The sequence below is a fragment of the Pelobates fuscus genome, chromosome 6, assembly GCF_036172605.1.
Source record: "Pelobates fuscus isolate aPelFus1 chromosome 6, aPelFus1.pri, whole genome shotgun sequence".
In the NCBI taxonomy this organism is placed as follows: Eukaryota; Metazoa; Chordata; class Amphibia; order Anura; family Pelobatidae; genus Pelobates; species Pelobates fuscus.
The window spans coordinates 60491127-60517035 of NC_086322.1; the positions used below are offsets into that span (position 1 = coordinate 60491127).

A 25909-nucleotide genomic window follows, 5' to 3' on the forward strand; every position below is an offset into this window, starting at 1 on the left:
GTAGTGAGGTTGATATTCCACATTATTCTTTCACTTCCTTTCGGGAGTTGTGACACTTTTCTTTTGAAACTATTTTTTGAGGGGTGACCTGTATCAGACAACTTATTACACATGCAGAGCACAGATTACAAACTTCAAGTATGAACGCATGAGAAATTATTTTGAAAAATATGGTGTGTTTTCAATTAAAAAAAGTTAAAAAAAAGCTGTGGGAAATGTATTAATAAATATATTGCAGTTTAATTTTATTCATGAATTCATTGCATCGGTCTTAGCGTTATCATCAAGACTTCTTCCATAACCTGTGTGTAATTAAGGAAAAGGCAAGCTAATTGCAGATGTCCTGTATCTCTGACATACAATCATAGCCGACTGTGGCAGATTTACATATTGTTTTTGAAAAATACAAGCATCATCATATTCTAATGTGATGCATAGATGCATACCAGCTCACTTCACAGAATGATCTTAATGAAGAGAAAAATCCATATAGAATGTAACATTTTTATTACGTCTGGGTATAAAGTGCTATAACATCCTTAATATAACATATTACTTTTAACCCTGTGTTTGACAGAGGGGTCAGTAATCTATTAAAGTAGTAAATCCAAAACAATGCATTGTTGCATGACTTTACCCTAAAGGAGAATTTATTAAAAATACCCTAATAGAATCATACATTTCCAGCTTGTGGTTATGGTGTAAGGATTACTGTGGGCAGTAATGATTAATGCAGTTTGTAGTTAAGCACAGTGCCCGCAGCCTACCAATATTATTGCAACGTTCACTAGGGAACCCTAGCACGCAGACAGGACAGAGTAGAGAGAATTGCAATACCGATCCTTAGAATGGTTGGGTTATGCAAAAAGGGATAGTCAAAACACGAGCCGAGGTCAAGGGAAACAGAGAGACGGAATAACAAGAGACAAAGCCAAATATCAGTAACCAGGAAATCCAAATAACAAGTGCAACGCTCAATGGTAAACCAAAGACCACCACAGGGCACTGAGGCAAGGGAGAGGTTAGCTTATATACACACAGGGTGTGTCTGATTGGCTAATCTCCAATTTGTGTTAACCACAAGACGTGGGAGGAGTTTTTTCCCTCCCTTATAGTCTCTGAAGTCATCACTGTGTGCCAGGTCACATGACCAGGTGTAGCACACATATAAGGAAGCTGCTCTGGAGCATGCAGCGTCAGACACACTGCCAGTCTGGAGACAGGGACCAGATGACGCCGCTCACACTGATGAGGTGAGCAAGGTCGCCATGAGCAGCTCGGGGACAGTGGGCGTGACAGTTATCAAAAGTTGATCATGATGAGGAAGGGAATTTTCACATGATGGGAATGCTCCAGTGTTTGTTCAAAAACATTTTGACAAAAAATAACTGTTCCTATAGACTCCTTGCAGAACAACCATGATAACATTCCTGCCAATTTTTAGCAGGACAATATTGAATTTGGGGTTTTGTTCCATTGTACCAAGTTTGCACTCTGGATTCCCTAGAAAATCCCATAATGCGAAACATGAGGACATTTTTAGATTTGCTCATGCTGTGCAAAGTGCACTCAGGGCATTCATCAAATACGCATATTTGCAGCCCAGAGAGGTGCATGCTGGTGCTACTTTTAATCCCCCACTCCAAGCTGCCATGCCTCTTTTGTAGGTAGGTCTGCCTGTTTTGTCGGGTACTCTACCCCTCTGAATGTCAAGACCTGCCCCTTTATTCATGTCCTGTCCTTGCCCCGAATTAATGTCCCTCAATGTTGGGAGGTATTCTATAAGAAACATGGCCACTATAGTTTATTAAACTAGAGAACTCCATTCATATTCTTAGCTTAACATACCATTCTAGACCCTTTTAAATAGTATCACTTTTAAGGGATGACAAAGACAGAGGTGAGTGTGAATAAACATCCATACCAGTTCTTGAAGTTATCTTGTTGTTTGTTTTTTTGTCATACCATCACCATGTCCCACCAACCAACCACTTTAAAAGCTGTTTGTTTATATCATGTACATAATTATAAGGATTCTGTGTAATCTATATGCATTTGACAGTTGTTCACGAATACATTGGGGTTTTATAAATAGATTTGTATAATTTTAAATATAAAAAACTTTTTACCTTTATTGTTTCTTTAGACTAGCAGCTCCTTGGCTGACAGTCTGTTATTTCCTCTACAAATTTCAACCAGTCTACATTTTCTAGACAACTAAGTAAAGCAATAATTCTCATTGAAAAATCACTACTTCAGTACTATTGGAGTTTGTATATTACAGACCTGGATCATTGAAAAACTGTACATAAACCGTTTTCACAAACTGAATCCTTGCAAGAGGTCAATGGTCCCATTCCACCTCTTCCTAAAACCAACCTTTACATAAATATGAAAACTAAATTCTCAATTTTTCTTCTCTTGCCAAAGATGTTTACAATTAGTGTCATAATATAGCTTTAATATAGTTTCTACACTGCCATGTTGCAAAAGATTAGTGCACAATATTTGTGGCAAGGAAAAAATGCAAACAAGATTAACAATCCGAGCCTGAAAGGGTGAACTGGTTTAAAGTTTAGCCTCTAATAACATGCATTTCAAGATGGGGAGAAAACACCACATTAGCATCATATAACAATCACCTCATTACTTTCCAGTACCCTCAAATTAAATCCTGCTACGTATCACCGGTGACAGTGTTAAATACAGAAAGCAGGAGCAGTGTAGGGATTGAATTGCACTCAGGTTAACTCTTTAAAGGAAAGCAGGTAACATTGGCAGAAAGCTCTATTAAATACCACGCAGAATGCTAAATGAAGTACAGAGAATCCTGCTAGGAGGCTGACTCGGTGCCTATTGCTAAGATGTGAGCTGGAAGCTAAAAGCTTCTGTTTTCCATGCAGCCGACTCACAGGAGATGTGAAACAAAGCATAACAAAATATAAAAGACAGTCAGCCAGCATATCTGTTAAGCTAAATCCCATAAAATTACAATAGAAATATAGAATGTGACGGCAGATAAGAACCATTCGGCCCATATAGTCTGCCCAATTTTCTAAATACTTTCATTAGTACCTGGCCTTATCTTATAGTTAGGATAGCCTTATGCCTATCCTACGCATGCTTAAACTCCTTTACTGTGTTGCATTGGTGCTCGTTGTGAGTTAGATAGATAGACAGACAGATGATACATAGATAAGCAGATAGGCCATGTATAAGTATTATTTTTTATGTATTTTTTAACAAATTAATTGTTAATCTCAACTTGCTGGTGATTCAAGTCTACTTAATTTACTTTTGAAGGAATGTTACCTTGTCAAAAAAACAGGAAATATATAGGGCACAATATTTTTAATAAAACTACACTTTCAGTTTACAAATCCAGTTAATAAACGATAATAAGAAAAGTACTCACGTTTGGGACAAAGCTTGGAGGGACCGATTTTTCCAAAACGGCATCCCAATTTATATCGGCAAGGTAAGGTGAGCTTTGTATATCGGAAAAACTTGAAAACCGGCACTCGGGATCCTTTGTAAGAAGCTGAAAATAGTGAATATTTTTAGAAATTGCTCCCTTTTTTGCTATGTGACCTTTTGTACATTCATATATTTGCTTTTATGCAGTCAATATTAACTCATTGTAAAATTTGCATTAGAAGCCCCTGCTTTTTACATAAAATAAACATGCATGCTAAATGTATGTGAAAGATCTGATCTGCCACTGATGTATTGTCATACCCTACAGACAGTTCTTGGAATTCTAGTCCAATAAAACATAGAAGACAGGGGATGAATAAATTTTTGCAGAGGATATGCAGAAGGTATTTTGACGTATACTTTGCTTATTTACCTTGATTATGTAAGAATTAAGGTAAATAAGCAAGGCAAACGACTTGATGGGACACTTCAAGCAGGGGTTTATCACATGTATCTATTATGTACATAATAGACATATAATTATTAGAAAATTATTATTACAAAACCATTGGTTTCTCATTCATTATTATGTTTTTTGTGTGAAATCTGAGTATGTGCACATGCAAATAAAGCACTCCCAATATGAATTAGACATGTTCACACATGTGCCATACAGCGGTATAACTGGCCACTGGTTTCCTGTTGCACAAGTGCAAGCAAAGTCCATTCCTTTCTATGAGGAATGAGGCCATTATGTCCTTTCTGGCGAAAGTGACATCGGAGAGGTGAGATGCAGAACATTTTTTTTTGTGACATTTTCAGATTTACTTTCAAATCAGTATTGCATGAAGGTAAAAAGTATGTGGAGAGTGTACATTTATGTTACATATGTTATTAGGTCCAAGGCTTGCCACTTTGACTGTTTTAAGAACTGTACAGCTGTTGGGTTTTTAATGCCGAACAGACATCAACCACTTAAACAAATTTTAGTCAAGAGCAGAGTGAGAGTCAAATGGCTGGTTGATGAAAGGGGCTAAAAGATGATGACAAAAAAAATATTGTGCACAGCAACCTGCAACCTGTGAGTTAGACAGATAGACAGACAGATTATATATATATATATATATATATATATATATAAACTGCAAATGTCCCGCACTCAATGTACCGGTCTTGTGCTTGCCTCGGTGCTGCCTCAGCCTTCAATATATTCAAATGGAAAGAGTGCACTCAAAGGTCTTCTTAAGGATATAAATGATTTATTTTGCCAAAATTTCAAAAGACATACAAGTCGACGTTTCAGTCCTCGTGGGACTTTTTTCAAGACCCACGAGGGTCTGAAACGTCGACTTGTATGTCTTTTGAAATTTTGGCAAAATAAATCATTTATATCCTTAAGAAGACCTTTGAGTGCACTCTTTCCATTTGAATATATATATATATATATATATATATATATATATAAAAATAGCCGTTTATTGAGTGCCATGATGTTGGCTATCAACTGGGTCTCTACAAGTGTTTTGAAACAAGATGCTTTTAGCCTGATTCTTGTAGCCTTCTAAGTTCTTAAGGCTCTCCCCAGGCACTACAAGGATTTGGTTTGGGAATTTCATAGTTTTAACCTGTTTTGTGAACATGATTTTGTTGTATTGACCAGATAGCCAGATATTTACATCAGAAATGTATACGTAAATTCGACTATTTATTTATTTTTAAAAAATCTAAAGAATCATGAACACTTTAAAATAGTGAAGTTAAACAAGTATTGCATATTGACAAATAAATATTTTGAAAACAGTAAATTAGCATCTAACATCCAACAAGGAACATAAATCACTCCATATCTAGACAGCAATAACTAAGGTGCTCGCAGCAAACATAGCTTATCGTTTCAAAGAACATTTGTATGAATAATGCAGAAGTATATTTTCTGCCTTTGCCAAGTGGCAGTAGAGGGACCAAGTTTTGTGTTTAGTGAGAGACCATTATTATTTGTTATATCACTTGAAAACAGTCTGATAAAAAGAAACGTTAGAAATACACCCAATGACTGCCATCACTATAATCTGCAATAAGGTCTCGTGGAGCTTATTATGTACCTCTCGCTAATCGTTCAATGAATTTTACATGATGGTACCCAGCAATTTGAAATTCTTCTTCCTAAACAATTTGCATCCTGCAAGTCTGTAAGGATAATGTTTGATGTCTACGGCAGACAACACAAAATATTAAGGACTCTCTCCTTTACAGAACATTTTGCTTTGATGTTTCAGTTTTGCCTTTCACACCATCAGCAACATTTAATGTAGCAAGCTTACAAAGCCAGACGGAACATCAAGGGATCTTTGGTGGATCAGAGTTTAGTGATCCATGATTTGTTCACCTATGTTTAGAAAGGGTCATGGTCATTTTTGGGATTACATAAAACAACATGCTTTTTCACCAAGTAAAGGTTTCTATAAAGGAGCGTGTGTCCAAACGGCTTTGGCAAACAGCATGTGGAAAAGCTGCATTGTGGACTGATATGTCAACTATACTTAGCGTCTGTGGGTTAGTTGAGGTATTTCCATTCACAGCAATCAAAGTGTGCTTGTATCTGCTAAATATAAGATATTTTCAAGGACATTCTATACAAATAAATATGCCAAGCTTGAGCTGTTTGTGTACAACCATGATTATATACAGGGAGTGCAGAATTATTAGGCAAGTTGTATTTTTGAGGATTAATTTTATTTTTGAACAACAACCATGTTCTCAATGAACCCAAAAAACTCATTAATATCAAAGCTGAATATTTTTGGAAGTAGTTTTTAGTTTGTTTTTAGTTATAGCTATTTTAGGGGGATATCTGTGTGTGCAGGTGACTATTACTGTGCATAATTATTAGGCAACTTAACAAAAAACAAATATATACCCATTTCAATTATTTATTTTTACCAGTGAAACCAATATAACATCTCAACATTCACAAATATACATTTCTGACATTCAAAAACATAACAAAAACAAATCAGTGACCAATATAGCCACCTTTCTTTGCAAGGACACTCAAAAGCCTACCATCCATGTATTCTGTCAGTGTTTTGATCTGTTCACCACCAACATTGCGTGCAGCAGCAACCACAGCCTCCCAGACACTGTTCAGAGGGGTGTACTGTTTTCCCTCCTTGTAAATCTCACATTTGATGATGGACCACAGGTTCTCAATGGGGTTCAGATCAGGTGAACAAGGAGGCCATGTCATTAGATTTTCTTCTTTTATACCCTTTCTTGCCAGCCACGCTGTGGAGTACTGGGACACGTGTGATGGAGCATTGTCCTGCATGAAAATCATGTTTTTCTTGAAGGATGCAGACTTCTTCCTGTACCACTGCTTGAAGAAGGTGTCTTCCAGAAACTGGGAGTTGAGCTTGACTCCATCCTCAACTCGAAAAGGCCCCACAAGTTCATCTTTGATGATACCAGCCCAAACCAGTACTCCACCTCCACCTTGCTGGCGTCTGAGTCGGACTGGAGCTCTCTGCCCTTTACCAATCCATCCATCTGGCCCATCAAGACTCACTCTCATTTCATCAGTCCATAAAACCTTAGAAAAATCAGTCTTGAGGTATTTCTTGGCCCAGTCTTGACGTTTCAGCTTGTGTGTCTTGTTCAGTGGTGGTCGTCTTTCAGCCTTTCTTACCTTGGCCATGTCTCTGAGTATTGCACACCTTGTGCTTTCAGGCACTCCAGTGATGTTGCAGCTCTGAAATATGGCAAAACTGGTGGCAAGTGGCATCTTGGCAGCTGCACGCTTGACTTTTCTCAGTTCATGGGCAGTTATTTTGCGCCTTGGTTTCTCCACACGCTTCTTGCGACCCTGTTGACTATTTTGAATGAAACGCTTGATTGTTCGATGATCACGCTTCAGAAGCTTTGCAATTTTAAGAGTGCTGCATCCCTCTGCAAGATATCTCACTATTTTTTACTTTTCTGAGCCTGTCAAGTCCTTCTTTTGACCCATTTTGCCAAAGGAAAGCAAGTTGCCTAATAATTATGCACACCTGATATAGGGTGTTGATGTCATTAGACCACACCCCTTCTCATTACAGAGATGCACATCACCTAATATGCTTAATTGGTAGTAGGCTTTCGAGCCTATACAGCTTGGAGTAAGACAACATGCATAAAGAGGATGATGTGGTCAAAATACTCATTTGCCTAATAATTCTGCACACAGTGTAATTGCTAGCTACAAAGAAATGCTATTAGGATAGCAGGTTCTATACAGAAGTTATTAAAATTTTTACTATAGATGTTTTCTTCTTTGTGGTTTCATAACAAATGCAAATAAACGTTGCCTTTAGTTTCAGGAATAAGCAAAGCAGAGTGTCGCGTTCATTTTTGAATATATTTCTTTACCAGGGAGTTAGAGAGTTACATTGCCTGAGAGCTGGTGAGTAGATACTGTGTTTATAATGAACCCAACCACTCACCTTGGCCAGCCTGCCCATGACATCTGGGGTTTGCATACTTTGTGTGCTGTGGGTTCTGACGTAAGACACAAGTTTCACAAGACTGATATTGCCAGCCAGGAAGAGGGTAATCCAGTTGAATGACTGACCGCCCAGGGAGGTGGCCACTCACACAAAAAAGGCATTAATCTCCATAATGAAACAAGGTAGCATGATCACCTCAGTAAGATGACAAAATAGCTTGGATGGAAAATTTCCATCTCAGCAAGGTTTTTAAAAATACAAATAGTGTTGGATAAACTTAAAAAAAAAAATGAATACAAAAAATAAATAAATCAATATATATATATAATTTTTTCAAGATATTAAAATATCCAAAACATATCATAAAAAATATATCAATATTTTGAAAAAAAAGTATATAAATATTGCAAAGTTAAAATATTTTTCATAACATTAAATCATTTTAAAAGGTTATCCAAAAATATTCAATGATTTGAAAAGCTTATCCAGCAATATCAAATCGAGGCAATGGTTAGGAAGCTTGGCCAGACCATGAATGGTTAACATCTTGCTTTAAGGGCCTGAATGTATATATATGTCCAATGTATTTGTTTAATACTACTTAATATACTAGATATTATTCAATAACCTCCCAGTGAACATGTAACCAATGCCAATGACTTCATTTTCAATAGCATTTAAAGCATCTGGTTAGGAGACTTGTTCATCATTATTTTTAAATGATTTTGTTGACAGCTGAATGTATATTTAGGTTATGCTTAAGCAAATCTGGAAGTTTTAACATAAAACGTTATTCAATGTCAACAACTGGTGTTTTTGAAGCATTAAGTGTAAATCAACCATCTGCCAAGGCAGTTTAATTACATTCAAGGCTCCACAGTGGATCTTCTTTGACTGCGGCAGTAGATGCAAGTAAGAACCAAGGAGAAATCTGTCTGCCAAGTTTATAGTCAAATACTTTCTGTTTCCTCATTTTTGTGACTTATAATTACAAATTGCTTCAAATTGTGTTATTTTTCTTTATTTGCTTTAACAACAAAGAATCCTTTTTACCAAAACATACAAGAGCCTATGCCTTCTCCAAAAATTGGCCCATTTCATTGCTGATAGACACCTACAGTGCTAGTCCCAAAGGCTCAAGATGCTGTTGCTATCAATATTTTTTTTTTGGTCCAGGTATCTCCTAATTACACGCTCATGGGACAGTTTGCTTTCCACTCAATATTGATCTCAAAAAAGATGAATTAAAATAATTTTTATTGCATTTACTTCTAAACCATTCTAATATTATAATGCAGTAATAGAGTTGTATTTACCTTTCTAAGTAACGCCACCATGTTCTTGCACCACGTGGAAGAATAGTGAACTCTTTCTATCTTAAACATATTGAGAATTTCATCAATGGGTGTTGTTGAATGAATTTCATAAGGCCTCTAAATGAAAAGATACAGTACAAACGCTTAGAACCTTTTGCAAAAAAAACATTCTAAATTTCAAGACAAGATATAACAAACATCTAGATTTTTCCAGACAGGAGACAGTCTCCAACGCAACTGTTATCTCATCTATATGGAACATTTATACAGATTTTTATTATTAGGCTTTAATATTACATATTTCGTATATTGAAGAGCTTACTTGTTTACGGAAAATCAATTGGTATATATTATATTAGCATGTGATATCAGAGAATATGCAATTTCATGACATAGTGAACAGTAATAAGGGTGTAAAAATGAGAGGCTACTTTGAAAAGAAGAGCTAGAACTGTCCCTTTTGGTTCTCATTGCGATTGCTCCCTTTTTAAGTACTTTGGTTGGAAAATTACTTTCAATACATAATCTCTTTAAGAACTCCATATGACTCCATAACTTTCTACCATTAATATTGATAATACATCAATACAATCAATACCTCAACCACTATAACAATATAAAAACATATCAAGGAACATTCCTGAGAAAATATAAACACAAAACATTTACATTCCGAAAAAGTGTGAAGATTTACTCAAAATATTAGGGCTAGACATTCTACTGGGCATGCTAAGCATCTCCCTAGAGTGGGGGTAGCGGAGGTAGGCAAACTTTGGCCCTCCAAATGTTGTGGCCTTCAAAACACCTGATACGTTGCCAGCATTATGGCTGTAACAGCAGTAATAGGAAATGGAGTGTTGAAAGTTGCCTACCCCTGGCCGACAGTATATTTTTTGACTTTACATTACATTAATCACAGTCCATTCCGCATAGAACATTAATTTATTACAAGTTATTGTAAGTAAACAATAATATCAGCCCATGTACTGACCGTGTTTGATTATGCTCACTTTCCCCCTGCAGCACAACTATTTCTGCAACACTTTTGTATAAACACAAATCTAAAAATAAGAATTCTTACCCAACCTCTCAGGAGTTCATATGCTGTAATTCCTAATGACCACCAATCCACGGGATATGAGTATCCAGGTCCTACCTCCATAAATGACTGGAATACCTCTGGAGCTTAAACATTTAAAATACATTGTTAGTTTCCTGACAGGAGCATAAAGTATATATATATATTTCCTAGCCATATCCATGGCAGCACAACAATGGGTGGTTCCTCCCACCCTCAATACGACAGGGACCAAACTAAAATAAAGGTATAAATACCCATCCTATTCCCCCAGCTCTCAGTCTTTTTGTTCCTGTCCTATCTTCTATAGGACAGAATGTTGGGCCAATTCCCCAGTCAGCAAGTGGATTGTTTCAGCTGTTATTAAAGCTTAACAGGCTTCACGTGGTCCTGTTCCGACGGACTGAAAGCCCCCTGAACTGGATCTCTTTCCTCCTCCTGGGTGGCAGGACTTGGCTGCAACATTGTCTTCTATTAATACATTTATAAGACATTATCAATCAAATGTCAGAGCTGCCCAGTTTCATACGTTTTGCAAAAGTGTTTCTAATATTTAACGCAATGTTTATTGTTGATGTTTTCATGTTTTATATTCAATACACATTTGGTTTATGAAACTTATATGGAATCTGGCGTTTCTTTCCCTCCGTTGGTCTTTGCTTTGGTATTACCCATTGTTGTGCTGCATGGATATGGTGAGGAGAGGAGACAATGTATTCCTGCTTACAATAATTTTATGTTCTTGGTTATAGGGCAATGGCAGCACATAATACAATCTTGGGATTTGGCTTGGAATTTAGACTGAGGACTGGGGATGGGATAGGATACTTATACCTTTATGTTACTAAAGTTACTGTCTAATTGAGGATGGGAGGAGCTACCCATTGTTGTGCTGCCATGGCCTATGACAATGAAAAGAATATTATGGTGAATAAGAATACATTTTATCATATATATATATATAAAATCGTAAACTCACAAACCTGCACTTTAGCGTCAACACGGTTAGTTTTATTTATTAATCTTTAAACTTTTTAAAAAATTATTATTATTATTATTATTATTATGATATTTATAGAGCGCCGTCAAATTCTGCAGCGCTTTACAATGGGTGGACGAACAGACATGTAGTTGTAACCAGACAAGTTGGACACACAGGAACAGAGGGGTTGAGGGCCCTGCTCAATGAGCTTACATGCTAGAGGGAGTGGGGTAAAATGATACAAAAAGGTAAGGATAGTATTAGACTAATGACAGTTGCAGAAGAGGAATCAGTTGGGAGCTATTAACAGTTTAATTGATACGCTTTTATGAAGAAGTGGGTTTTTAACGATTTTTTGAAGGAGTGGAGACTGGGTGAGCATCTAACGGAGGAGGGAAGCGAGTTCCACAGGAATGGTGCAGCCCTCCAGAAATCTTGAAGGCGAGCATCAGAGGTGGGAGTACGGACAGAAGATAGACGTAAGTCTTCAGCAGATCGTAAGGGCCTAGACGGGACACACTTGTGTATAAAGGAGAATAGATAGGTGGGAGCAGCATTATGTAGAGATTTGAAAGCAAGAACCAGAATATTAAATTGAGCTCTATATTTTATAGGAAGCCAATGTAGGGACTGACAGAAGGGTGAGGCCTGGGAGGTGCGGGCGGACAGGAAGCTGAGCCTTGGCGCTGCATTCATTATGGACTGTAACGGCGCAAGTTGGGAGAACGTAAGACCACTGAGAAGCGGATTACAGTAGTCAAGTCGAGCAAGGACAGTGGAATCGACCAACACCTTAGTCGCATCTGGCGTTAAGTAGGGGCGGATGGGCGCAATGTTTTTGAGATGGAAATGCCATGATTTGGCGATAGATTGAACATGAGGCGTGAAGGAGAAGTCAGAGTCAAAGAGAACACCTAGGCAGCGAGCCTGCGTGGTGGAGCTGACGGTAGCAATATTGACTTGGAGGGAGACAGACACAGGAGTAACGACACTTGAGGGAGGAAATACCAGAATTTCAGTTTTGGTCAAGTTTAGTTTAAGGAAGTGGGCAGCCATCCAGTTAGAAACAGCAGAGAGGCAGTTAGAGACACTAGTCAAGAGGGACGGGGAGAGATCAGGAGAGGACAGGTAGATTTGCGTGTCATCTGCATAGAAATGATATTGGAAGCCAAAGGAGCTAATGAGTTTATAAATAGGGATTTACTTACAGCATATGCATCATACATTGCATAAGCCTGCCACTGTTTCTATTTCACAAGACCACTCAATGACAATGTGACTTCGTATGTTTCAACATGATGGAATATAAGAGTCATTAACCATGAGTGAAGCTGCGCAATTTGTTCATGTAACATATTTGTACTCCACTATAATTAACTATATGACTATACACTAGACAGATCTAATGCTGTCAAAGAATCGAGGAGATGTAGTCCACACCATGTGCAGTGCCAAAGGTTTCTTACCCCTTCACTAGACCATTGGCTTTTAAGCCCTGTGTTAGGTCTAGTGATATTTCAGTTCCCCCCAGTGGTTTGATCAGGTGCACCACATTCGTTAGACCCCAAACATCTAACCCGAATAACATTGTTACTGTAGCGTCACTGCCGAAGTACTGTAGAGACACATCTGACACGGGAAAGAATATAAGGAAGGTGGTTTGCAGAATTAATTTGGTAAACATACTCTCTCATTCCCAAGGGTTCCGTGCACGTTCTATTCATCTTCTGTGGAAGTCACCAGGTGCATGTTTTGAACAAATCTTAATTAATGAATGTGTGTCTGCCTTTGTACAACACAATGTTTTTAAACTTCTGGAATAAAAGGGAATCATGACATGTCACACATGTCATGTGTCCTTAAGGGGTTAATGACCATGCCATGGGTGTGTGAGCATCATTAAATGCACAGTCGGCTGCTGTAAGTCACTGTGCTAATTAACTACAATTTGTGCAGATAGACAGTTTTTATATAGAATATGTATATTAATATATTAACATGAAGTCAGCAAATCAGTGAAAAAGCCTCAAACTAGACATTAGAAGCAAAATAATAACACTTGATAAACAAAAGTGAGCTTTATAAAGGACAGCATGTGCAAGTTGTAATGAATGCACAGAATATAACAATAATGTTCACATAAAATATAATATTCACATAAAATATGTTCATATACTTATCAATCATTTTCAGTCCTGCTACATCTTAAATAGATAATGTAAGCACCATAATCACTTCTGCATAGCATGGTGTTTATGGTGCTAGGAGTCCCCAAAGGCAATCCCACGATAAGGTGACAAACTTTTTTTTTTTTAAATAATTTGACACGTATCTGGATTTACCAGAAATCTCCATTTGGGCCTCTACTTCAGATTTCCCGAAAGCAAGCTTTCCCCTTCATTAAATATATCAATTCCATTCATATTTGGATGGATTTCATTGACTAAGAGTGGGGGCTGATGCTCTCAGCCAAATAATTCCATTCAAAGACGGGCACAATTGATGCCACTAATGCAGACGTAGGGATTTAGCAATATCTCATGAAGGGACCAGGCTGGTGCTACCCGGTGCACCCAGGTAAACATATACTTGTCTGGCCTAGGCTGTTTGGACTATTTGTACATTATACATTTTAAACATGGAATATAATGACCACTCTCTCACCCACGATTGATGAGTCCAAGTCAAGAGTTATTTGATTTTACAACTTGATGATGGGATAGTGTCAAAATGGATCTTGTCATCTAGTCTGCATGCCCAATTGAGCATTTCTTTGAATTAGAGCATTGACCTCTAGGACAGAATATTGCTATTCAGGTCAAGAATGGCCCTTCATTTCTGTAAGATGCTTTAAAGAACACTTGAAGAACACACACACTACTTTAGTTGAAATAAAAGACAATAAAATATCATCTATATGTTGTGCTAGCAAATGTATAGAATTTTAAATAAATATATCGTTATATGTCATTCTCAATGATACCAACATGGTGGCTTTATTGCCAGTGCATCTGCATCAGAGTGGCATCTACTACATGGTTCTTATTCACCTAGAGCCAAGTGTAAGGTGTCTTTGCTAGACACCTGTCACTTAAAGGAACCCTTTAAGAAACATGTGTGCTACCATGTTTAGGTACATAACTACTCATAATACAAAAGTTTAATTCTGGTGGCTTATCATATCCATATACCTATAGACAAATGAATGTGACTGCTATTTAACGGGGTACTTCAAGCATCATAACCACTACCGCTGCTGTAGTGGACTGTCAGCATCAGCTAACCACTCTTAACCATGACTAAATGAATGAGTTGTACAGAACTGATATTAGCCAACCTGGAACTTTAAATCCAGGCTGGCTGATGACACCCTTATGATGAGGTGGAAGCAGATGGGTTAATCTCTGTATGTGTAGCGTTTGCAAACTGCACATAGAGACCCCACGCACCATGACTACTTCAGATCACTAAAGTGGTCATGGTGTCTGGAGTAACCCTTTAATATGACAGTCCGGCCAAGTCAATTGATTTTAAAGGGACACTATAGTCACCAGAACAACTACAGCTTATTGAATTTGTTCTGGTGAGTAGAATCATTACCTTCAGGCTTTTTGCTGTAAACACTGTCTTTTTAGAGAAAATGCAGTGTTTACATTACAGCCTAGTGATAACTTCACTGGCCACTCCTTAGATGGCTGTTAGAGATCCTTCCTGGCTCATGGCTGCCTAAAATGCATCCAAACATTCAGTGTCTCCACCCTCTGCATGCAGACACTGATTCAATGCATCTCTATGAGGAGATGCTGATTGGTCAGGGCTGTGTTTGAATTGTGCTGGCTCTGCCCCTGATCTGCCTCTTTGTCAGTCTCAGCCAATCCTATGGGGAAGCATTGTGATTGGATCAGGCTACCACTTCTGCTGATGTCAGCAGGCAGTGGGCAGGTCTAAAGGAAACAGGGACAAAGCCAGCAGCTTCAGGCTTGAATACAAGTAATATTTTACTATATTTAGGGAGGCATGAGGGAACCACGGGGGCTAGATGGTGGTTTTAACCCCATAGGGTCAGGAATATGTAATATAGGTTCAGTAGTCAGCGATCAGAACTTTTACCTGATCAAATTCAATAAAGCAAGCCACTCTTTTTCAATCCCCCCCCCCCCCCAGGTTTTTTCTGTTTGCACTAGCACACATTACAATTGACCTTGATGCATCAACTGACATTGTTTGCCAGCATCACATTAAATTGTAATCTGTTCTGTTCTTTAGTTATATCATATCTCGGCACTGGATACATTGTAATCAGTGTTGCTGTGTGCGTGTAGCTTTTTCATGTTGTGGCTGCCACTTCCAGATGCTATCTTTGTCTGTCAGCCACCTTAGTGTTTCACACATGTCTGACAAGTGAGGCAAGAATTTTGCAAGTTTACAAAGCCGAGTAGCCTCTGCACAGATTGGACATTATCTGTTTTAGTCATCTCTTGGATAGCCTATTTTTTTTCTCAGTCTAGATGCACACAACAATTACAGTATTTAGGACAGCAAAATGTGCTGCCTAAATGTATATGTATTTAAAATGATGGGCTGAATGTGACCCATATATTTGAAAACACATTGCTGAAAGTAGAAATATAAACTTTTCCCATTTATGCATTCCCTGACAATTCTCTGTATTTGCATTTTTTGCAGTAAATGCTGCCCAGAGTTCAGTCAATCTGTCAGCCAGGCATAGCCTTACCATTGTTTTAAAAGTGCTAAACATATAATCAGAGGCTTATGGGATATATGTAGTAAGCTACGTGCGAATATGGAAATACTGCCCAAGCAGAAATGCCAGCAAGGTCCCTGACATTAGCTCACATGAACAGAATATCGATCAAAAGAAGGGCTACAATGAAGGGAAGACATTCTATGTGATATTCAGATGGTTGATATTTGAAACATTATAGATGATGTCATGATTGACCATGATTGGACTATTAGAACAAGAAAAGGGATACTCCAAACACCAACATAATGTAATTGTAGAGCATTACAAAAATTGCTCTCGCTAAAAGCTCATCCTCTCTAATATGTCATGGGAGGAAGTAGTGTTCTATAGTATGTGTCTGCTGGTGTCCAGGAGACCAGTAAATGTTAAAGAGATGTTTAAAAAAAAACAAAAACAAAAAAAAAACAATCTAGTACATGTATAGGTTGTGAATCATCATGAGACTATAACCAGACAGGGAGCTATGCAAGAAAATAAACCAGATAATAGCATGGCTAAGATATTCAAAATTAGAAACTCTCACTGGGTCTTAAATTCTGTCTGGCCTTAAATCTGAAATTCACTTTCAAGTGTCACTTCAGTCATCTATTTAAATTAATAAATACTCAGGAGGCTGCTTATGGTAAGTGCGGGAATGTAACACAGTGCCCAATAAAGTCGCTATATGTTGGCTGCACTTTAAGGTCCTCCAGTGGGTGGCCACTAATTCTGTGAGAGGAGCATCAGGGATCCAGATAGTGGCCAAAATCTGTCTGGTGGTTAACATAGTGTCTAGATGTAACATATATTTATATGGACACTATAAGCACCCAGACCACTTCATCTCATTTAACTGACACCACTCTTGGCACATTACAAGCCGTTGACTATGCAGCGATGCTTGAAGAAACCTTGTGCGGATCCTGGGTTTAGTTTCCGGTTTCCACAATATTTGTGCTTTGCTCTGACAGAACCAATAACCCATGCCTTCCAAGATGGCACGTGCTGGGGTCCACTCCACGGCTTTCTTTAAGACCGAAAGCCAATAGGTGGATTTTTATAGCCTTCCTCGCTCATATTTGCATATATATACAACATGCATATACAATATACAACTAATATGTCTACTTTTGTCTAGGGCAACGTATTTATGTTTTACAATGTGTTTGCAATATTAGCATGATAGGTGCACTTTAACTTTTGACTAACATTCTCAGCCTATTACTGGCACTCTACCTGAGCAATGCAGTTGCCATGGTGAGGAGACAAGAGGCAGATATCCAGGGACACAACTTCAGCATACCCCCATCACTGGTGTTCCTAGTAGCATGGGAAAAGAGGTGGGTCCATAGTTGGGTCCATCAGGAAAGTATGCGGGTCCATCTGAATGCACATCAACCTGCCTGTCAATCAAACAGGCCAGTCCACTGAAGGCATGACTTGAAGGGAACAACAATGCAATGCTCTCTACAGTGTCCTAGAGACCTGAGTGCAGTGTAAGTGCATCTAATAATGTGCTTGTGTTACACTTTTTCAGTACAGTTGTTTGGGCTCCCCAAAAGCGGGACAGCTGGACAGAAAACCGAATATTAGGACTGTCCCTCTGACAGGTTTTTTTTTTTCAAAGGTAAGTACAAACTAATGGCCTTTATGTGCACACGCTATTTCTTGGATCTCTGTGTGGCTGATCACACTCACACTGTGTAAATTATAAATGTTCAACAAATGGAGGCTACTGGAGTTGCCAAGTGGGGCAACATGTATTCCTGCAAGCTCCATCAGTCCGACCTGTGCGGCATGATCGTGCTTTCACGGAGATCAGTGCACATCTAAGTGATTGACTCAGTTACCAATAACTACGTTTACACCAATATCTCATCTCACCTCCATATCATAGTTACATAGTTACATAGGCTGAAAAGAGACATGTGTCCATCAAGTTCAGCCTTCCTAACATTTGTGTTTTGCTGTTGATCAAAAAGAAGGCAAAACAAACAGTTTGAAGCACTCCCAATTTGGCAACAAACTAGGAAAAATATCCCCTCTTGACCCCAGAATGGCAGTCAGATTTATTCATACATACTCATAGTGTGGTAGCCTGGCTAGCCCCAGATTTAGTAGTCTCACATGAACATCATGGAACACCAGTGGGCCAGTCCAAGCTTGAACAGCCTTGAGATTATGGGCCCAATCACAAACCCACATAATACTGAGCTAGCAAAGACCAGCCATAAAACCTGTTGCTTCATTATTGCAGTAATCTGCTAATAGACATCCCATTACATATCCAGTTGCTTTTAATAAACAGAAGATGTTCTGAGGCTGTAGTACATAATTTCTTTATGGTAGGAACCTGTGGGGCAATTGCCCTCTTTCTCTCCTTACCATATAATCAGTGTAAATAATGTATACTTTTGGTAATTGCAAAAATACTCAAAATGTTTTTGCTAAAGTATATTTATGTTCATCTTATAGATTGCATGTATTTTTACAGTATCTGTTGAATGCCCTTGAAGTTAATTAACTACCATTTTGAGATGTTGAGAAAAAAATAAATGAAAATAAATCTGTGTCGCTATTTTTATTTAACGTTCTTTTAAAGGAAATTGCTGACGGTTAACAAGGTTCAATGTGAAATCTCTAACCTACTTACATTTAACGGATTTAGCATTTAGATAGAAAAAGATCCATTTAAGTTGCAGTAAATTCCATTTTAATTATGTCAAGCTATGGCTTGCTAGAAAGGTAGAATGTCTATTACAAGGATTTGTGTACATTAAAAGTGATACAGTTATTCCCATGGATGGCAACCTCTAGCATTTGCTCCGGTTTTACTAATTCTTTAGAAAGTTTAATGCCAAATGTCACTAACCCCTAAACAAGTAAAGCACCTCAACCTTTACACTTACCCTCAACCACCCCATTGTTTCTTGTTCACACTCATACTCTAGCCTGCTTTTTTTTCTGAATTTGCAATGAATGAATGACTAATTTTCTGTTAAATGTCACACTCAAAGAATGAACACATGACCCCAACTGTATTTTATACTACTACCTCCACCTTCTGAATCAGGGTTCCAAAAATACCCAAATCAGAAATGAATCTTTCCAACATGCCCAACTCCAGAACCTTAACCATTGCTGGAACTCTTGACCTCTTAGTTTTAACGCATTGACTCTTTTCTTGTCCTTTCCCAGACACTGTCCATTAAACATACAGTATAACCCATTATCGTGCATGCGGAGGACCATTTTATAGTTAATAAATCTACAAGTAAAAAAAAAAAAATCATCTCTACCCAACGGTATTACCATTTGCATATTAGACTGGTATACCCATTAAGACAGTTCAGAAGCTAAATGCCAACATACGCCTCTTACACGAGAGATACAACATCCCCAAATCCTTGTGCTGGCCGTTTTGGGCTTCATGATCATGATTGATGTACAGCTGATGCATCCCAAGGCACAATGAGTAATAACTGTGTCTAGATTACTCTTTATATGGGCCAAGGTGCCAAATGGCAAGAAAATGTAAAAGAACAATTTTGGGCTTCATGAACTTCACAACATTTTTTTTTTAGGAAATCTCTTTTAATAGGTCACCCACTATGAAAAGAAAATTCGGATGGTAATACAGGAAAGAGGCTTTCAAACTTACACTTGATTGTCATCATTGATTTTAATGCGTAACTCACATCGACGGAGGTAATTACTCCGTAATAACGAATCATATCTCCGAAGCAGGCGACAAATGGTGAATCGCAGTGTTCAATAAAGAATGAAAAAAGTACAGTATAAATGTGTGTAATTTGTTTAATGAGATAATATTTATCAATAAGTGGAGGGCTTATTTATCTAGGCACTCACAGAGCTTTGATGATATTTTAAAGTTTTCATTTTAATATGATACACTGAGCAATTACCGAGGAGGTAACACACGAAAGAAGGTGCAGTGAGCATAGGTCACTCAAATATCTTTACCTATTCATCGATGAAGATTATATTGCACTTTACTTTAAATAAATCCAAATATCAAATCTGCAGGATTTACAGTATTTCTCTCATAGCTGCACCAAGGAATTTTAATTATTTAACTTGTATTTGCTGTGAATGGAAAACCTGTTTGCAAAATTTATACTAAAATTGCCAAAGTGGAAGTATAGATTTAGCTTGAAATGCATCTAAGGTCTAAATGTTGCAGTTCGATTTTTGACTCACCAAACATTTACCTGTTCAGTAAATAAACTACTTAGGTGTTTTGCATCAGCAATGTGCTGGCAGTTAAATACGTTTCTAGCAGAAAATTAACAATTATGTGTGTGTGTGTGCGTGTGTGTGTACATGTATGTATGTATATATATATATATATATATATATAAAAAGAGAGAGAGAGAGAAATCTGTGAGCTGTGCTTTTTTTTTATTACTTTTTAAATAATTTTTATGTATAATTTTTATTGTACGCCAGGTGTCTCCATGTACAGCATTATGGAAGGAATACCTACGCCATCTCGTTAGAGAGACCTGATCGCTCAGGAACATCATCGGCTACTGATGTGGCCCATGAACATGTAAGTGCTGAGGAGGTAAGTATGTATATCACACTACTTATAGCAGTAAGCACTGTGTAAACATTAACTGAAGTGATGGAATAAGGAACCGTCATTTTCGGAGTTGTGTAACTGTCATCCATACAAATATATGGCATTGGAAAAATGTCTGGTCAAATTAAAAAAAAACACATAAATAAATACAAAGGGCAGAAGACAGCAGTTACTGTATCAAACACTGCTATACATACCATCTCAAAAAGATCTCCACAATATTTAATAGACAGCTCGTATGAGCACTTACTCAATAGGAACCCATAAAGTTGGAAAAATATAAAAACAAAAAGCATCACAATACATTTATTATCGCAAAAATATAAAATTATATATATAAAACTAAAACCTACAAAAGTAAATGCACATAACCATAAAGCATATGTAAAAACAAAACAAACAAAAAACGCATTGCCTTGGAATTTTTATAGACCCATCATATTCTGAAACATTTTACAAGAACTGCCTACTCGTGCCCTAGGACATATAAAAATGTGCCATCCCTGGATAAACACTTCAACAAAATTATTATTGAATTGACATATTCCATAATATTCTCCAACATTTAAGAGAGAAAAACAAACGAACAAAAAATAATATGGTTAAAACAAAAAGTTATTCTTGTAGCACAAAATTCCCCTGAATAACATCATAAATACAGTCTAACTACAGCACACAACCCCCTGCTGTTTTTATTAACCCACACCTCATTGATCTACAAGATATTCAACTATAATTTACCTCTTTTGCATTTACCCAAACTAACACACGTTTTGCTCTTAGATTTTACACTGCGAGAGCATAGCATGACACGAACGCGTACATTTACACTGTGATGGTGCTGTATTATCCCTGCCGGTCGTTGACCCGGATTGAGTTTACTCATATAAATGCAACATAATTGTAAATGTAATATATATGGGGCTGACAGTCATGTGTTTTGTTGAATTTGCAAAATAGCAAAAACTAGAAACTGTATAACAGAAGACACCAATGAATGCTGCCACTTCCAAGACGGCTCCTTCAAAAAGACCCTAAAACACAATCATTGAAAAGGTAGACAGACACCTGTAACTGTATCAAACATATGATTATATATACAATGCAAAAAAAGAACCCACAAAACTTAATGGGCAGTTTTTATGAGCACTTATTTAATAGGAGCCCAGAACGGAAAATAAACGGAAAATAAAAAAAAAATAAAAGGGATCATGGCACAATACATTTATTATCATGAAATAATTACAAAGCATTACATGAAAAATAAAAAATAAAAAAACATATAAACTACACAATCTTTCCAGGTATTAAAATCAACCAAATAAAATCCATTTTGTTTCTCTAATGGAGGGGCCTTGTATAGTACCTCCTATCAAGCTGGTTCCATTTGATCAGTTACCATACAGAACTATTAAAATGAAAGTCTACACAACTACAACAATGTCTAGGGACATTTTGTTTTCTGCTTTTTCCATTTTTTTTCCATAAAAGTGTTCTGCTAGTCTATCATGAAGTCTCCTTGTCATTCTTCCAATATACTCTATTCCACATTTACATTGTAGAAAATAAACTACATTTTTTGTGCTACAATTTATAACATTATTTATCTTGAATGTTTCTTTTTTTTTTTTTTTTACATTATTTTAAAACTCCACTATTTTTTTTTTTAAACTTAACAGTACTAAATTTTCCATAGTTAATAAATTATTTTGGCTTACTAATTAAAAAAACATTATTTTTCTTAGGAGGCATCATCAATTTTAGGAAGACGTTTTTTTATATGTAATGGAATGCCTGTCTATACATACTTTAAACATCAATCCTGCTTTAAAATTATCCAGCATTTATCTAAAACCTTTTTAATTATTTTCACCTTATTATAACTAATTAAAAATTCTATATTAATTGTTTTCACTATTTCCCTTTGCATCTTTATTTTTCTTTAGGAGATACTTTATCCTAATTATTTCAATTTATCTTCTTGACCTTTAAAATCTACAGGATAGGGTTCTTTATAAAAAAAAAATCTTAATTCTTTTCACGTAATGATGTCTGCTCCTGCAGGCGGTAAGATGGGTGGTATTTTCTGCTTATTTGAATAGAAATGGAAAAGCCTGGAGTATATAAGCATCTTCTGATGAAGTCTGTACTACACACATACGAAACATGTAGAGCTATATTTTTGTTTGGTTGACCAATACCTTTAGTTGATAAGGACAAGTGTTCCTTGCAAGATTCTGCACTAGGAGGACCCAGAGGACTTCCTTGAGTCATGACTGAAGGATCCACGGATTGTACACTTCTACAAATAAAGTAGACATGGCTGGAGTTTTTCTGCACATGCTTCCTGATATGTGCATTTATTTTTGTAAGTGTGTTTTATATATATATATATAATTGTGTGATAATAAATGTATTGTGATCCCTTGTATTTATTATTTTGCCAGCTTTATGGGTTCCTAGTGAGTAAATGCACATACAAGCTGTCTGTTGAGTTTTTTAGGGTATTTTTTGCATGGTATATATAATCATATGTTTGATACATGTAGTGGTGTCTGGCTCCTTTTTATTGTTACATAGTTACATAGTTACATAGTTACATAGCTGAAAAGAGACTTGCGTCCATCAAGTTCAGCCTTCCTCACATATGTTTTTTGCTGTTGATCCAAAAGAAGGCATAAAAAAAAAAAACCCACTTTGAAGCACTTCCAATTTTGCAACAAGCTAGCAAAAAAATTCCTTCTTGACCCCAGAATGGCAGTCAGATTTATCCTTGGATCAAGCAGTTATTACCCTACATTGAAAGATTATATCCTTGAATATTCAGTTTTTTGCAAGTATGCATCTAGTAGCTGTTTGAACATCTGTATGGACTCTGATAAAACCACTTCTTCAGGCAGAGAATTCCACATCCTGATTGTTCTTACAGTAAAAAAAACTTTCCTTTGCCTTAGACGAAATCTTCTTTCTTCTAGTCTAAACGCATGACCTCGTGTCCTATGTAAAGTCCGGTTTGTGAATAGATTTCCACACAATGGTTTGTATTGGCCTCAAATATATTTGTATAATGTTATCATATCCCCTCTCAGGCGACGTTTTTCTAAACTAAATAGGTTTAAATTTGTTCATGTATGGTATTATTGAGGCTTTTTGAGGGAGCAGTCCTGTAAGTGTCCGCATTTATTGGTGCCTTCTATTATTCTATTATTCTATCCCTCTATTTCTTTTTTTATTTTTTGTTGTTGCTATTTTGCAAATTCAACAAAACACACGACTGTTTAACACATGCACATTATATTTACAACATTTGGCTGAGAGAATGCAACGAAGGTTATGGACAGGCAGGTAATGTAGCACCGTCACTGGGTATATTTATGCATGGATGGCATGCTGTTCTCTCACAGTGTAAATCTAGGAGTAGAAAGTATGTAAATTTGTTTAAATCCAAAATAGGTAATTATAATAAAATATCTTGTAAATCAATGAGGTGTGGGTTAATAAAAACAGTAGGCGTTTGTGTGCTATAGTTACACTGTATGCTTGATGTTATGTGGAAGGATATTGTGCTTTATGAAGAATGTTTTGTTTAAACCATATTTTTTTTTTCTCTTAGGAATGATGGAGAATATTATGGAATGATGTTGATTAAAAAATACACAATAATAACACAAAATCTACAGAGATGAAAAAAACGATAGAATACTTAGAGTAGTATTGCATGTGAAGTTGGATGTATTTCACTAACAAGGGAATAACTGGTCAAAGATGTATATCCCAAAAATGGGTATTGTACCAATGTTCTCTTCTATTCCACTTCCAATTTTCTCATATCCACAGGCGTAAGAGAAAGAAAAGACAATACATAGTGCAAAGCTTAATAGAAACTGTACATTTAATAAGTAAATACCTTTAAAGGATGAACAACAAAAACAGGTATATCACCAATACAGATACTAATTACACCTTGCCCAATCCTCCAGCCCTCCATGGTCCACAGGTAGCAGAAGCAATTGAAAAATAAATATTATCAGATAAAAATAAAATAGGAGAACCCTACACAGTTGGTCAGTTTAGCACTGACTTCCTCAAGGATCATTATTATTATTATTATTATTATTTTTAGAACTTTTCTCTTATAACCTTAAATATATAACCTATAACCACCCCAAGCTTCCTTTTAAACATTTACGATGCTTCCAAAATGTCTTATTATGCCAACAGTCATGGCCATCAGTACCTCTACCTCTTCTTTGTAATCCACACCTCGTTTGCATCTTACTTCCACTTTGCGATCTATGAGTAGATCCAAGCATTCCGCTGGTAATTGTTACAGGTAACAAAGTGGATTGTATATAAAAGGCAGGTACAGAATAACAAATGGTCACACAGGTGATAGTAGCATTGTTTTATAAATGATGTAAGATGTTTTGATGTACGAATTTCTTATATTAAACATATCACATAAATGAAGCTAATATCCCCCATGTGGCCATTTGGTGTTCCGTATCTGCCTTTTATATATAGTCTGCTTCGTTACATATGGCTACCACGAGTGGAGTGCCCTGACTTGCTAATGAAACACCAAGAGGAACACACATTTGAAAATGAGGCAAGGATTGAAAAGAAGATCTTTGTGAAACAAGAGAAGCAGGGATATTGATCGTCACGATGGAAATGGATGTATTTAATATTATGGTTACCCTAGATGTTTTTTATGTTTCCCTGAGGAAGTCCATACTAAACAGATAAAACACCTAGGGTTATCTTATTTCATTTTATTTGATTGTATGCATTTTGTAATTGTCTCTGCTGCCTCTCCCTGTAGATTTATTAAAAGTGTTAGCTCATTTGACTTACTTATCTGCTCCTGTGGATCGAGAGGGCTAGAGGATCAGTCAAGTTGCAATTTGTACCTGTATTGGTAATGTGACTGCTTTTATTGTTTATCCTGAAGTGTATTTGCTTTTTAAATGTGTAGTTTATCTTAAGATTTGCACTTTATCTTAAGATTTGTATTGTCTTTTTTTTCTTTCTCTTTTTTTTTCTTGGAAACAGCACTGATCAAAGTATCCAATGATCTACTCACTGCATAGACCTGCCCTTTTGCACATTGTCAGCAAAACACGATGTGTCACCATAATGCCTCTTTATAGGCCCCCACACCCTGAATTTATACCTTCCAATTTTGGGAGTTGAGTCTATGTTAAGCATTTATTTCCATTCTGTTATTTTCTTTTAAATATTAATCACTCTGGCTGACACATACAATTCAGATCACATCT

General features: G+C 36.8%; 1 protein-coding gene across 1 annotated transcript in view; it reads right to left on the reverse strand.

Annotated features, from left to right (window-relative positions):
• Window positions 1–25909, reverse strand: part of STK32B (serine/threonine kinase 32B) — a 227830-nt gene that overhangs the window by 56137 nt on the left and 145784 nt on the right. The window contains exons 7-9 of the mRNA XM_063457772.1: window positions 10296–10399; window positions 9215–9331; window positions 3416–3541 (exon numbers count right to left, since the gene is read on the reverse strand). Coding sequence (XP_063313842.1) covers window positions 3416–3541; window positions 9215–9331; window positions 10296–10399 — 347 coding nt within the window. The remainder of the gene's footprint in view (window positions 1–3415; window positions 3542–9214; window positions 9332–10295; window positions 10400–25909) is intronic.